This window comes from Macrotis lagotis, chromosome 1 (genome assembly GCF_037893015.1).
Source record: "Macrotis lagotis isolate mMagLag1 chromosome 1, bilby.v1.9.chrom.fasta, whole genome shotgun sequence".
Taxonomy (NCBI): Eukaryota; Metazoa; Chordata; class Mammalia; order Peramelemorphia; family Peramelidae; genus Macrotis; species Macrotis lagotis.
In genome coordinates, this window is record NC_133658.1 from 42724713 (window position 1) to 42739715 (window position 15003).

The 15003-nt window shown below is 39.2% G+C and overlaps 1 protein-coding gene across 8 annotated transcripts in view; it reads left to right on the top strand.

The window, feature by feature from the left end:
• The window catches only part of HYDIN (HYDIN axonemal central pair apparatus protein), a 509309-nt gene that overhangs the window by 438730 nt on the left and 55576 nt on the right, over positions 1-15003 (top strand). For all 8 annotated transcript variants that reach the window (XM_074199124.1, XM_074199133.1, XM_074199118.1 and 5 more), the window contains 4 exons: positions 844-986; positions 8513-8731; positions 11243-11403; positions 13866-13978. In XM_074199124.1, the coding sequence (XP_074055225.1) occupies positions 844-986; positions 8513-8731; positions 11243-11403; positions 13866-13978 (636 nt within the window). The remainder of the gene's footprint in view (positions 1-843; positions 987-8512; positions 8732-11242; positions 11404-13865; positions 13979-15003) is intronic.

A 15003-nucleotide genomic window follows, 5' to 3' on the forward strand; every position in this document is an offset into this window, starting at 1 on the left:
CTTAGATTCTTAGAGAATTGCCAAGAACACTTAGAAGTTAAATGACTTGCCAAGGGTCACATAGCTAGGCTATGTCAAAAGCAAGATTTGAACCCACATCTTTCTGACTTTAAGACTAATATTCTATTCACCTTGCCTCTTGAGAGTCCCCTAGTCTTTAAATTCCCCATACTGAGACTGACTCTTTTACTCTATTACTGACTGGCACACAACCCTCTAGGAGATATAGTCCTGAGACTTTCTCCCAATGAATGAGGCTGTTTTACTCCAAAATATATTAGAAATCATGCTTATCCCTTGCAATAAAAAAATTAAGTATCTTGGCTGCATGTTCCAGGTGATAGAGCAAGAATTCAATACACATATTGTTGCATGACTGAGCCACAACTCAGGAATTTACTATGGTTTCTTGGAGTCCAAAGTGCCCCATCATAATTCAACAATTATTCAGCTCTCTGGTCAGTCTTGCTCAGAAAGGAGCTGAAGCAGTCAGAGGAATGGCACTCATATACTATTAGGCATGAGTCAGAGGTGAAGCCCTAATCAGAATTCATATTTCCTGATTTGGAATAATATATATTCAACCCCAAATCAATAACCAGAGGTCTGTCATCTTCTCATACGTATAAGGTTTTGAGAATCCAAATATGGTTGGGTTTGTTTGTTTGGGAGTTTAGTGGGAGAAGGATGGGACCAGAAACCTTTGCTTTGAATTTAGAGTTCTTTTTTAAGAAGAAAGACCTGGAGGGATGACACCATGTGGTCAGTGGTTCTGCCCCAAGAGCCACTGCTTTGATATAATCATGACAAGACACAAAAGTTTTCCCTTCTTCTGTTCTCTAGTTGCTCGGGTTGATCACCTTCAGTTTGGAGATTGTCATGTCGGCAGCACTTATGAAGTGACCTTCACAATCACCAATCGCAGCCAAGTTAATGTCGTACGGTTTGAGTGGCCTACGGTGAATTCCCTTCAGTTCTCCCCACAGGTAAAGGGGGACATGTCTCTATTCCCTGGGGCCACTGAAACAGTCAATACTGCTACCGTGAGTCAGCTCAAGCCTGGGCTGTTATATATTGACTGTAAGGGCTGATTTTTATCCCATTCCAAACAAAAGCAAGACTATTTATGGGTATTATCACCTAGACTAAGGGGAAACCCAATGGTCTTCAAGAACCAATATCTTGAAGACTCCTCTCTCTTCACTGAGGTATTAGATGCAACAAGGTTTATGTCATCAGATATATCATACTTCTGAAGAAGGTTGTGGGGCTAGAATGGAAAATTTCATTTATTTCTCTTGAAGAAGCAATTGATATCTGATAAGTATCATAAGCATTATCATCTGATAAGTGAAGGTCCTAAAACTTCCCACTCTTAATAAGATCCATACAGAGTTCAACACCACAGTGTCAGCATCCCCTCTTGCTTTTCATCAGTGAAAAATTGATTCTGCTATTTGAGTCTGGTTTAAGATCTGGCATCTCGAGAAGACAGAAGAGATGGTTGGGCCCTGTGAACCTAGGAATGATACTTATTTTGACACAGAGGATCCTGCATCCTTAGGTTTCTTATAGCCATGAAACCTTGCAGAAGACTAGTTTTTCTGAACTTGAAAACAAAAACTTGGGTATGCTGAGATTGCAGAGTTATTTCTGTTTTGAACATAGGTCTTCATTTGAGCATACAATTCTAGCAAAGCCAAGAAATAATGCAGAAAGGTCATGTAGATATATTGAGCGGTCTTGCACACATTCCAGAGTAAATTTTTCATTTCACCCCAGTGCAGCAACAGTATAAATATTGCAGTAATACAAAGAAAGGCTAAATCTGCAATTTGCTATTTCTAACTGGTTATTTAATAGTATTTTATTTTTTCCCCAATTACATGTAAAGACAAGTTTTAACATTAATTTTTACAAGATTTTGGGTTTCTCCCTCCATAATTTCCTCCCTTTTTCTTTTCCTAAACTGGTAGGCAAGTGAATATAAGTTATACGTGTGCTATCATGCAAACTTATTTCCACCTTAGTCACAGTTCTGAAAGAAGAAATAGCTCCAAAGGGGGAAAAACACAAGAAAGAATAAAGTAAGTGAAAAAAAGTATGCTTCAATCTCTATTCAATTCTTTATCCATCAGTTCCTTACCAGTTCCTTACCTGGATATATGGATATCATTTTCTTTCCCAATTCCTTTGTTCTTGTTTTAGATCATTGTGTTGCTGAAAAGAACTGAGTCATTTAGAACTGATCATCACACAATATTGTTTATATTGTGTAGTGTTTTCCCGTTTCTGCTCATTTCACTTTGCATCAGTTATATAAGCCCTCAGGCGTTTCTGATATCTATTTGTTCATCATTTCTTAATGCACAACAGTATTCCATCATATTCCTCTTTCACAATTTGTTCAGCCTCTCCCCGATTGGTGGGCATACCCTCAATTTCCAATTTTCTATCATCAGGAAAATAGTTGCTATAAATATTTTTGCACATGTAGATCCTTTCACTTTTTTATGATCTCTTTTGGATATAGATCTAGTAGTGCTGTTGCCAGTTCAAAAGGTATACTTTGGTTTCTCTTTGGGCAAATTGCTCTCCAGGATGGTTGGATCACTTCACAACTCTACCAGCAGTGCATTAGTGTCTCAATTTTCCATATCCTCTCCAACATTTATTTTTTTTCCTTTTTTTGTCATATTAGTCTGATAAAAATGTTTTTATTTGCATTTCTCTAATCAAAAGTGATTTAAAGGACTTTTTTCATATGCCTTTAGATAGTTTTGATTTCTTCAACTGAAAACTGCCTGTTCATATCCTTTGATGATTTGTCAATTGGAAAATGGGGTGTTTTCTTATAAATTTGACTCAATTCTCTATTTGAGAAATGAGGCCTTTATCAGAGATATTTTCTATAAAGGTTGTTTCCTAGCTTTCTATTTTCCTTCTAATTTTGGTTCCATTGGTTTTGTTTGTACAAAAGTCTTTTAATTTAATGTAATCAAAATGAACTATTTTGTATTTTTTAAGGCTCTCTGTCTCATGTTTGATCATTCACTTAACCTGTAACTCACTTAACTTCACCTTTAAAACTTTGGATATCCTATCCCTTGGTGCATATATGTTTAATATTGATATTATTTCACTCTCTATCATACATCTTAGTATGATATAGTTTTCTTCCTTATCTCTTTTAATTAGGTCTATTTTTGCTTTGGCTTTGGCTGAGGTCAGGATTGCTACCCCTGTTTTTTTTTCACTTCAGCTGAAACATAATAGATTATGTTCAGCCCTTTACCTTTATTTTGTGTATGTGTGTCTCTGCTTCAAGTGTATTTCTTATAAACGTCATATTGTAGGATTCTGGTTTTTGATCCACTCTTCTATCCATAAACAATTAAAATTATTAACTGTATATTTCCTTCTATATTTTCCTCCTGTTTGTCCTCTCTACTTTCATCCATTCCCTCCTTTATAATGTTTTATTTCTGTCTACCACCACCCCTGAACTGCTCTCTGTCTTGTCAGTTGCCCCTTGCCCACTACTGCCACCTTTAAATTATTCTCCTCCCTTCCTTCTTTCTAGGCAAGTAGATAGATTTTTGTATTCAACTGTATAAATGATTTCCTTTTTGAATCAATACTGATGAGAATGAGGTTCAAGCAATGCCTATTACACATCCTTCTATCTTCCCTCCACTGTAATAGGTCTTTCCTACCTCTTCATATGGAATAATATATTCCATTCTATGTCTTCCTTCCTTTTGTACCCAAAACTCCTTTTTTCTCATCCCTTAATTATTTTAATGTTCTTCCTTCAAATCCTCCTCATTCCTATGCCCTCTATTTATATTTCTTCTCCTATACTATTAGTGATACAATTTTTAAGAATTACAAATATCATCTTCCCATGCAGGGCTATAAATAGTTCAGCTCCATTGCATCCCTTAAGTTTTCTTTTTCCTTTTTAGGGTCTTGATATCAGTGGTCAAATTTTTTGTCCAATTCTGGTTTTCTCCTTATGGAAGCTTGAAATCCTTCTATATCATCAAATTGTCTTTTTTTTCCCTCTTGGAGCATTATGCCTAATTTTGCTGCATAGGTGATTCATGATTGAAGGCTCATTTGCCCTCTGGAATATCATGTTCCTTGACCTCTTATACTTTACTGTTGCATCTTCTAAATCTTGTTTAATCCCAATTATGGGTCTCTGATATTTGAATTACCTCTTTCTGCCACTTGCAGTATTAACCTGATAGTTCTGTAATTTGACTATAATGTTTCTGTTTATTCTGAGAGGATTAGTGGATTCTTTCAATTCCTAGTTTGCTCTCTGGTTCCAGGATAACAGGGCAGTGTTCCTTGATAATGTCTTGAAAGATGATATCCAGGGCTTCCTTTTGATTATGGCTTTCAGGCAGTCCATTGATTCTAATATTGCCTTTCCTGGCTCTATTTTCTAAGTTAGTTGTTTTTCTAATGAAGAATTTTATATTGTCTTTTATTTTTTTCGTTCTTTTGAATTTGTTTCCTTGATTCTTGATGATTCATAGTCATTAGCTTCTACTTGCCCAATTGTAACTTTTAATGAGTTGTTTTTCACCAGTTAGTTTTTGTAGTTCCTTTTCCATTTGACCAATTCTACTTTTTAACCAAATCTTTTCTTTTTCCAAACTGTTGACATTTTTTCATAATTCTCTTGCATTGGGGCAGCTAGGTGGCACTGGAGTCAGAAGCCCTGGAGTCAGAAGGACCTGAGTTCAAATCCAGCCTCAGACACACATAATAATTATCTAGCAGTGTGACCTTGGGCAATCACTTTAACCCCATTGTCTTGCAAAACAAAAAAAAATTACTTCTCTTGAATACATTTCTTTTCCAAATTTTCCTCCTACTTTCTTCACATGATTTTCAAGTTTCTTTTTTGAGCTCTTCCATATGTTCTTTCTTGGCTTGAGACAAGTTCCTATTTTACTTTGGCATTTTGCCCATAGATGTTTTGATATTGTTGTTCTCTTCTGAGTTTGTGTCCTGCTCTTCCCTGTCACCATAATAAATTTCTATGGTCATATTCTCTTTTTGTGTTTTTTGCTCATCTTTTAATTTTTTGGGGGGGGTTCTGCTCCCAGGGTGGAAAGGGCATTGTCTCAGGCTTCTTGTGCCAGTGGCTACAAGTCCTGGATATTTACCTGGTGTTATACTGATGTTGCCCTGAGATCCCACAGGGAATCTTCATGTCTGATACCATGCTGGGGGAGTAGGGTGGGGCTGGCTGGTACTGCTGGAGACCAAAGGAATTTGGCAGCTTATCTGGTGCTCAACTGAGGTCCCAATGGTGATGATTGACATGTGCGAAGACCAATGGGGGTGTTGCTACATTTCTCTGGGGTTACACTGAAGCACCTGGTGGTCTGGTCTCTAGAGGCTTCTTTTTTTGCTCAGGGCTATGCTGAGTTACACAGAGGTATGACCATACTATTGGCCACACTATTGATAGATAGATACATAGATAGATGGATGAGATAGATTAGAGAGATAATAGAGATGCATTTAGTAGTTAGATATAGATAGATTCACACACACACATACACACATATATAAAATAATATTTAACATTCATTTTTTTTAATTTTGAATACAAATTCTCTTCCTCAGTCTAGCCCCTTTCCCACCAATTGAAAAGGCAAGTAATATAATACCAATCATACAGGTGAAGTCTTGTAAAGCATATCTCTATATTAGGAAACACTGCAGGAAAAAAGCAAGGAAATGAAGTGAAAATGAAGTGAAAAAAATTGACTTCATCAGATCTCTCTCTGATGTGAAAGTGAATAGCATTTTTCATCATGAGTCCTTCAGAATGATCTTGGATCATTGTATCATCATAGTTCAACATGATTAGAATATTGCTGCTACTCAATTTAATGATTTCCTGGTTCTGTTCCCTATGCATTAATTAATTTCCCAGGTTTTTCCAGCAGTCAATGTACCTGACCTGAACTAGATGCTGAGAATATAAAGACAAAAAAGAAATGGTACCTGCCCTCGAGGAGCGTACTTTGTTTCAGGGAACCCATTGGGTACCCAATAAATATGGCTGAAACTTGTAGAAAATCAATACAAGGCAATTTGGGAGTAGGGAATAAGGAAGCTTTTGGTTAGTTTTGAAGAAAGAAATAAGGAATTCTAAGAGTCAGAGGTGAGGTGGGAATGCATTTCAGGCCCTGGTCAGTATAAAGTCTTGAAATTGGGAGATGAAGTCTGTGGGAAGAATAGGGAGAAGGCCAGTCTCCATGTGATTGGCCCACAGAATGGTGGGAAGGAAATAAGGAATAGTAACAAGGCTAGAAAAGTAGATGGGGACTAGACTGAAGAACTTTAAAAGTCAAAGAGAAGAATAATTTATATCTTTGATCCCGGAGAAAATAGGGAACCCTGTGTTTTATTGAATATGGGAGGGATATGAACTTTAGGAAAAAATCACTCTGGCAGCCATATAGAGGGGAAATACTTAATAATACTTAATAATAGACCGATTGTGGTCTATTACAATAGTCTGGTCAGAGATGATGAGAAGGGTCTGAACTAGAGTGAAACTATGATAGTAGAGAAAACAGAACGGCTGTTAGAGAAGCCAGAAACAAGATTTGGCAACTGATTGGTTATGTGGAGTGAGGAAGAGAGATGAATGATCCTGAGGTCATGAACCTGGATTTTCATCACACGGAGTGGAGGATAGTAAGCAATGCCTTTATCAGAAATAGAGAAATTGGGTCGATACTTTTAGGGACTGATGAGTTCTTTTTTGGACTTGAATTTGAGGTGTTTGTTGGTAAACCAGTTCTAATAGGTGGTAGACAGTTGGAAGTGCATCACTAAATCTCAGGAGATACTCAGGCTGGATTTTAAATCTGCAATCCATCTATACAGAAGTCACTGCTGAATGCCCAGGAGCTGAACAGTTAAGCAAGAGCATAGAGACAGAGAAGAGAAGGGGGAGGGGACCACCGGGTCATCTAAAGAGCAGTGAACTGACCCAAGTTGGAAACTGCACAGGTTAAAGCTCCCCTATAGGTATCAAGATCAGGTCCATGAGTAATCCCTATACTCCCAGTTTGGGTGTGACCAGGAGACCCAGGTTTAAAAAATGAAAATCAAAAGTAAGTCATAGAAAATTGTGGAGAGAGTGATCTCAGTCGAATGATGAGGCTAGATGGCTTTTGTACATTCTCAAGGAGACCAAAATGCCATCACAATGTTAGAATCCAGTGACACTGTACCTGACTGGTTGATCAGACCAATACTAGTTCAATCATCTTTACACAGGTGGGTCACAAATAGGCCATGTAAACATTTGAGGTGGATTCTCTAAATTTGTTGCATCTCACATTTCTTTCGAGCTGCTGCAATTCTGCTCTGCTCATAGAGCACAGCACCTTCTCCAAATAGGGCACAGGGCCATGCTGGGCAGTCCTGTGCCAATGTCACACAATTAATTCCATATTTCTTTAGAGAGACTTTGGGAGTATCTTTGTATCGCTTCTTCTGACCACCGTATGAATACTTACCCTGAATGAATTCTCCATAAAACAGTCTTTTGGGAGAGCCTCTGTTTGGCATTCAAACAACACGGTTAAATCATCAGAGTTGTTTAGCCCAAAAAAGGACTTCGGTGTCTAGTACCTTATCCTGCCAGGTAATCTTCAGAATCTTCCTAACACAGCTCAAAGGGAAATGATTCAGTTCCCTGGCATGGGACTGGTAGACTGTCCAGGTTTCCTAGGTGATAAGGTTAGAAACAGACTACAAAAGACTTGAAAAGCAAATGAAGAGAGAAAGTAGAGGCAATGGATGAAGAAGGCTTTTTTTTCTAGGATTTTGACTGGAAAGGGGAGAAAAAGAAATGACAATAGTTTTAAGGATTGGTAGGATCAAGTGTGAGCTTTTTGAGGATAGAGAGACTTGAGTGGGTTTATATGAATCAGGGAAGCAACCAGTACAGTATATAGAGAGACTGAAAATTATAACGAAGGGAATGATTGAAAAAGGCAGCATTTCTGCTAAAGAAAACAGGAGATAGGACTAAGAGCTTGTAGAGCAAAATAGTCACCTCTTCATCAGAGGCAGTAGTAAAGAAGGAAAGATCAGGAGATGATAGCATACTGGGTTGACCTCAGTAAAAAAAAGGGGACATGGAGGATGCTTACTCAGTAGGGCTTTCTTTGTCCCTACAAGAAAGACATAGGTCCCTTTGGGATCAGGGGACTTAATGAAATCTCAGATCTTAACTGGTGCCAAGGCTTAGAATGTCATTTTTATAATAGATTCCGCCCTCTCTTCCATCCCTAGATGTATAGAACATTAATAAACTTATTTCCTACCCAAAGACAGGTATCTTTTCATCTACATATTCAATGGCAAATTATTTATTTATTAGCTTCCTCTCCTCCTACCTAAGGACTCGAGTCAGTCAGCATGTGATTTCCTGAGATGATCATATCAGGTCCTCCCTTAGGTTGGCCACCTTCATGCTGGATGCACCAAGGATATCACAGTGACTTTGAAGTCTCGCTCAGCCATCAGCCTCAATAAAGCCTTGGTCAAGTGTAAGCTTTCAAGAATAGTTTTCCAGCAACCTGTGGACCAGGTACCAGACTGGGACAACCATATGCGCACAGTCAAATGGGTGGAGGCTGCGAAAGGTCCATCCAACCACATTCCTGCCAGGAAAAAAGTGAGTAGATCCAGTTAGTAATAACTGGGGTGATCTGTCAACATTGACTGAGTCCTTATGTGCTAAATTACCAAACTGAACTTTCAAATAACTTGTCAAAGGCATTTGAGCCAACTCTGAGAGTATTTACACTTTGCTCTTTCCAGAAATTTTCAGAAAAGCTGTGTGCTGTCTTAGAGATGAATCTTCCTTCTTCTATGTATTGTCTTTGTGACCATGGCAAACCATCCAACTTTTCTGAGCATCAGCATCTATAAAATGGGGATAATGATACTTAGGATAACTACCTTAGAAAGTAATCGCAAGGGTGCAATGAGGTAGTATATATGAAATAACTAGCTAAGTGCTAGGGCAGCTAAGTGGCACAGTAGTTAGAGCACTGGCCTTGGAGTCAGGAGGATGGGGGTTTGAATCTAGCCTCAGGCACTTGATTCTTAACCAGCTGTGTGACCTTGGGCAAGTCACTTGACCCTGATTGCCTCACATCCAGGGCCATCTCCAGTCGTGCTAATCCATCTGGATCACACTGGACGCAGATGGCTCTGAAGGAGGAAGTGAGGCTAGGGGCTTAGCACAGCCCCTCCCCCCCGCTCAAATCCATGGGTTTGTCATGGCATCATCTCCCTGATCTCATGGTCTTCTTTGAGAATGAAGGACAAACATCATCAGATAAGTGTTAGGCAGCCAGGTGATACAGCAGATAATAGAGAGTCAGGAAGACTTGAGTTTAAATTCAGTCTTACTAGTTGTGTGATCCTCGTCAAGTCACTTAGCCCTGTTTACCTCTTCTATAAAATGAATTGGAGGAGGAAATAGAAACCACTCCGGTATCTGCCGAGAAACTCCCAAATGGGATCACAAAGAATTGAACACAATTGAAAAGACAGAATAACAACAAAGGTTACACTGGGGCTGCTACCTGTTATGTTTCGCCAGTATCTACACCTCCTAATTTCCCGATTTCTTTTGAGGACATTGTTATAATTCTAGTCACTCGGGTTTGGACTAGGACATCCCCTGACTCTTTTTTCATATTTAACCCCGTATCCAATCAATTTCCAAGTACTATATATTTCATCTCCCCAGTATTTCTTATATTCTTTCCTCTTGTCCATTCACATATCTATCTCCAGGCCCCAATCCAGGTCCTTATCACCTCTCATAACTATAATGAACTCCTGATTGGTTTCTCTGCATCCAACTTCTCCCATCATAACCATTCCTCTATATACTGATCATATTGATATTTCTGTAACAGTTTATTCTTCTGTTTGAGAAGCTTCTGGGGGTCTCGCTTACCTCCAAAGTAAAATACAAAATCTTTTTTTTTTGCTTCACAGTCTGACTCCAGCCCACCCTCCCAGCCTCATTACATGTTAATTAATCTCTTCGATTATTTATTTTCCAACCAAAGTGACCTTACATCATCTTTTCCTAACATACAATATGCATTTCCTATTCCTAGAAGCTCTTCTTCCTCACCTCTACTTTTAGAACCTCAAAGTGAGTCCAAGGATCCACTCAAATATTATCTCTTATACCGGGTCTTTCCTCATTCCTCAAATCAATGCTCCCCATACCCAACTTTATGTTACTTAAATATTCATATACTCGTTGTTCCACAAACCCTGGTGGATTCCTAAGCAACTGGAGGGCAAGATTGTTTTCATTTTTTATCTTCAGATCCCCAGTATCTACCCCAGTAACTGGCCCAGAATATATGCTTCCTCAATGTTGATTTAATTAAACCAAATCTGAAAAACTCTAACCTCTTCACTGGAATGGAAGCACTGATCTAGAATCTCCATGCTAGAATTGACCTTAGAGATCATTTAATTCAGTCTCTTTTTTTCTGGAGATGAAGAAAAGGAAATCAAAAAGGTTTAAGTGCTCTGTCCATAAAGAGAATTCTGAATGGTGAAATCAAAGGCCAGAGCTCCTGACTCCCAGACCAAGTTTCCTTCAACCACAAATCAAGAACCTGCCTTTCACCCAGTTCTCAGCTTTGTCAAAGTAGGAAATAAACTTGGTGACCCCTAATACTAGTCCTTCATAGATTTCATATAATTTCAGAATAATCAACTTCAGTCTATGATTCTTTGATTCTATAAAACAGAAACAATGTCATTCCAAAACTGGTTTGCAACTTCCACATTTCTTAACATTTCTTCTTCTCTCTTCCCATGATTTACATGAAATATTCCCTAATCATTTCCTTCAGATGTTGGGTTTCCTATTCATTAGCAAGATTGGTATGAATGGAGCATTCTGTTTCATGAATGCTCTTTTTTCCTTTTTTTGTTCATTTTTGAAATAGGGTTAAGTGACTTGGCCACAGTCACACAGCTAAGTAAGTATCACGTATCTGAGGTTGAATTTGAACTCAGGTCCTTCTGACTCCAGAACCAGTACTCTGCTCACTGCACCACACTGCTGTCCCCTATGAGTGTTACAACAGTTTTTGCAGCTGCCACTCCAAAGGACTTAAGACCTTACTCCCTTGATTTCCAGGTAATAGAGACTGATCCTGAACCTGCCCATATAATCCTGGATGAAAACTACCAGGACCTAGAGCTTTATGTCAGCGCTGTGGTGGACTATTCCTCCTTCCGTTCCCAAGTTAAAGAAGTGAACTTTAAGGACACCCTGGTTTTCCAGACCCGAGTTTTCGAGTAAGTCACAGAAAACTATGAATATAGCATAGGACACTGCTTGAGCTCATTCTACCTGGCTTTCTTTCATGTGAGGGCCAGGGCCATGGGATCCATACAAATCAGAACTATCCATAAATATTTAACATCCATAAATTTTAGAATATTCTAGATATTAGGATACTCTGGTCCTTCAGCAGGAGGAAGAGTATCTGCTTATTAAATTCCATATTTTTGCTCTGAGAGAAATGTCCCCCACTACTGCCCAGGGGACACTTTATTATAGCCCTTCCCCACCCCTCATTTTTTTCACTTAACTCTTCCTGTCCCTTTTTCTACAAAGAGCCAACTAGTCTCTGTGCACTCTCAGAGGTGGGGTTAGATGCTGAGCCAAAGTGACTAGAGCCCTGAATTCAAGTCTGGAAGTTTTACGTTATACTCTTATTCATGTCTCAAAGGCGCTTACTTGTATCGGTGTTTCCATTATCTCCATTCATTCATTTATTCATTCATTCAATGACAAACTGAAAACTCTGGAAGGCATTAAAGGAGATGCCAAGTTTCAACGAGACTTGATGGTGAGATCCTTTTACTTACAAAGTTCACAAAGTATTCATTTAGGACTTAGGATGACTCCAGTTCAAATCTAACCTAAGGTACTTACTTAGTTGTGTGATCCTCACTGGGAGAGCCACTGAATTTGTTGTCTGCCTCAGTCTTCTCATCTGAAAAGTGGGGATACTAAGCAACTGTCTCACTGTTGTTATTAAGGATCCAATGAGCTAAAATACATGAAGTAATAGCCAATAAGGATTTATTAAACTCCTGTTATATTCCAAGCACTATATTTGTGAAAGGAAATTTAAAAAAAAGGCAAAAGACAGTCCCTTCTTTCAAGAAACTCAACCCAATGGAGGATATGACATACAAATGACTATGCACAAACAAGATAAAAAGAGAAAATAAATTGGAGATAATCTCAGAGGAAAAGTGTCATCTTTAAAGGGGATTAGGAAAAAAATCTTGCAGAAACTAGAATTAGCTGGGACTTAAAGGAAGCCAGAAAAGTCAAGAGGTGGGGTTGAGAAGGGAAAGAAAGAATTTGAGGCAGAACTGGCCAGTGAAAATGGCTGGAGTAGGGGCAGGTAGGTGGTGCAGGGGATAGAGCACCAGCCCTGGAGTCAGGAGGACCTGAGTTCAAATTCAGCCTCAGACACTTAATAATTACCTAGTGATATGACCTTGGTCAAGTCACTTAACCCCATTGTCTTGCCAAAAAAAAAAAAAAAGAAAAGAAAAGAAAAGCCAATGGCTGGAGATAGTGTCTTATTGAGAAGCATGAAGGAAGCCAATGACATTGGAGCAGAGTATGTGGGACAAAGGAAGTGGGAAGAAGACTGGAAAGGCAGGTGATTTTAAACTTTAAATGCCAGAGAATCTTATATTTAATCATGGAGATTACTTGTTGTTGTTGTTATATAGATAAATACGGTGGTCCTGTCTCCTCAAAAAAATTAGGAGAGTTCAGTCTAATACCTAGGTGGCCCCCAAAGTTCTCAAAAACCAAACTCTTTCCTTACCTTGCAATACAAAGGAGTTACGTTTACTTTATCTTTATGATTTAATGGCCTAAATTATGAAGAGCTGCCACTCCAAATGCAATCTGCATGGAACAGGATTTGTAAAATGTGTTCTATAAACAAATGATTCTCCTCCCACAAATCCAAGACTCAGCTAAAACCAAAAAACCTCAGGCATTCACCAAATTTTATCCTACCCAAATGATGATACTTTAACCACATCAACTTCCTTCTCCAAACCCTGTTCTTCCAAACAAGAAGTCAAGCAAGCAGAGAAACCTACTCAGACCCTCACTGTGAATCAATCAAGACCAAGTGCCCTCCCAGACCTTGGTGAGAAGCCAGCTCAACCTCACTAGTTCAGAAGGCAGTGCAGCTCAGTGAGCACTTTGCAATGGCCTTTACAAATATTATCTCATTTGATCATATGAGTTCAAATTCTGACTCTTGACTACCCAGCCAGCAGAGCTAACCTCTAGGTGTCTGTCCCTCCAGAGCTTCATGGACATGATCTCAGGGGAGCCTGAAGACAGTCCCTGAGGGCAGCTGTATTTTTATCCTCACTTTGCAGATAATCAAAATTTCAGGAGATTAGATTTTACACTCAGAATCATATAGGTAATAAGTGTTGGAGGAGGGAGTCAAAGCCAAACATCTCCTGACCCTGTACAGCCGGTGCCCTTCTGTGCTGTTAAACCAATTCTATGACACCAAACAAGTCAACTGAACCTTTTTCTACTTTCATCTGTAAAATGGGCATAATGAATTTGAGCTCTCTGCTTTAGGAGAAGCAGATTTTAGGAACTTGTCATTAAAGCTTGTCCCAACACTAATTATTAGAAGTGGAGGAGATAAAGGCATCAGTGGCATGCTTCTCAAATGTGGGTTTTGTTGCATTTGCAGGTTTCATTTGACTAATACAGGACCTGTACAGCTGGAATATACCTGGCTGCTGTCCTCAGATGAGCCAGCAAAAGCTGTCAGCTTTGCTAATCCACACAGCACGAATTCTCCAGGTAAAGCGGGCTATATTGCTGTGGGGGGGGGGGGGGGGGATGTGGTGAACTGATGGGAGAATCACAATTTCTATCCCTCAAATTTTAGCCCTAAAAATAGAGGAGGCAGGGAAGTCAGTACCTCTGGGAAGATTCATGAGCAACAAGGGTCTGACTGCATGGGAACCAGTAACTCTTAAAATATCTTAGAATCTCAAAATGAAATGATCTTGTAAGGTGCTCATCTGTCATTGCTTTGGGTGTAGAATATGGTAGGTCAGCAGGTCTATATGCACAACTGGGAACCAGAAGCTGGTGCAGTAATTTTTTGAAAGATCTTGAAATATCACACAAGACAGTACCTAGCTCCCCAACCTTGTCATTCAACTCATGCCAGGAGTTTTCTCATTTTAGAGTTAGAATTGCTTCTCTTTTAGCCAAGTATTATGGTTATAGACCTGCCAGCTTACCATGAACCATATTTCTAACAAAGATTCCAGCAAGTAAGAAAAACTTCCCTGTTAGATGAGGAGGAAAATGAATAGGGTTACAATTCCCTATATTTCAATCTATTTACTGAAGCCTCACTGGGGAACTAGAAGCTATAGGGGCCAGATGAGGTTCATAAGAAAGAAGAGGCATGTCTTGAGTCTCATAGCTGATAAAGGGAAAAATCCATGATTCAAACCCTAGTCTTCCTCCCTGGTTCCAGGGCTTTGTCCTCTATAGAGCTGGACCCTATAGATTAAGTATTAGTGGGATCAGGGGATCCTCGGTTGAGCACCTGAAGGAACCTCAGGGGTCATCAAGTTTAACCTCCAACTTATGCAGACATTGAAAGCCTTAAGCAAAGAGGCTAAAACCTTCCTTACCCAAGGACACACCAAATAGTAAGCAACAAAGGCAAGATGAACATCAGGGCTCTTGACTCTAAAACCAGTGTTTTTTTCCCAGTGAAAAGGAGGTAGTCACACATAGTCACCCTCCTGCAGACTCTGTTTAATGACCTAGAATAATTAAAATATGCTAAGCTCGCTTTGGTGCTG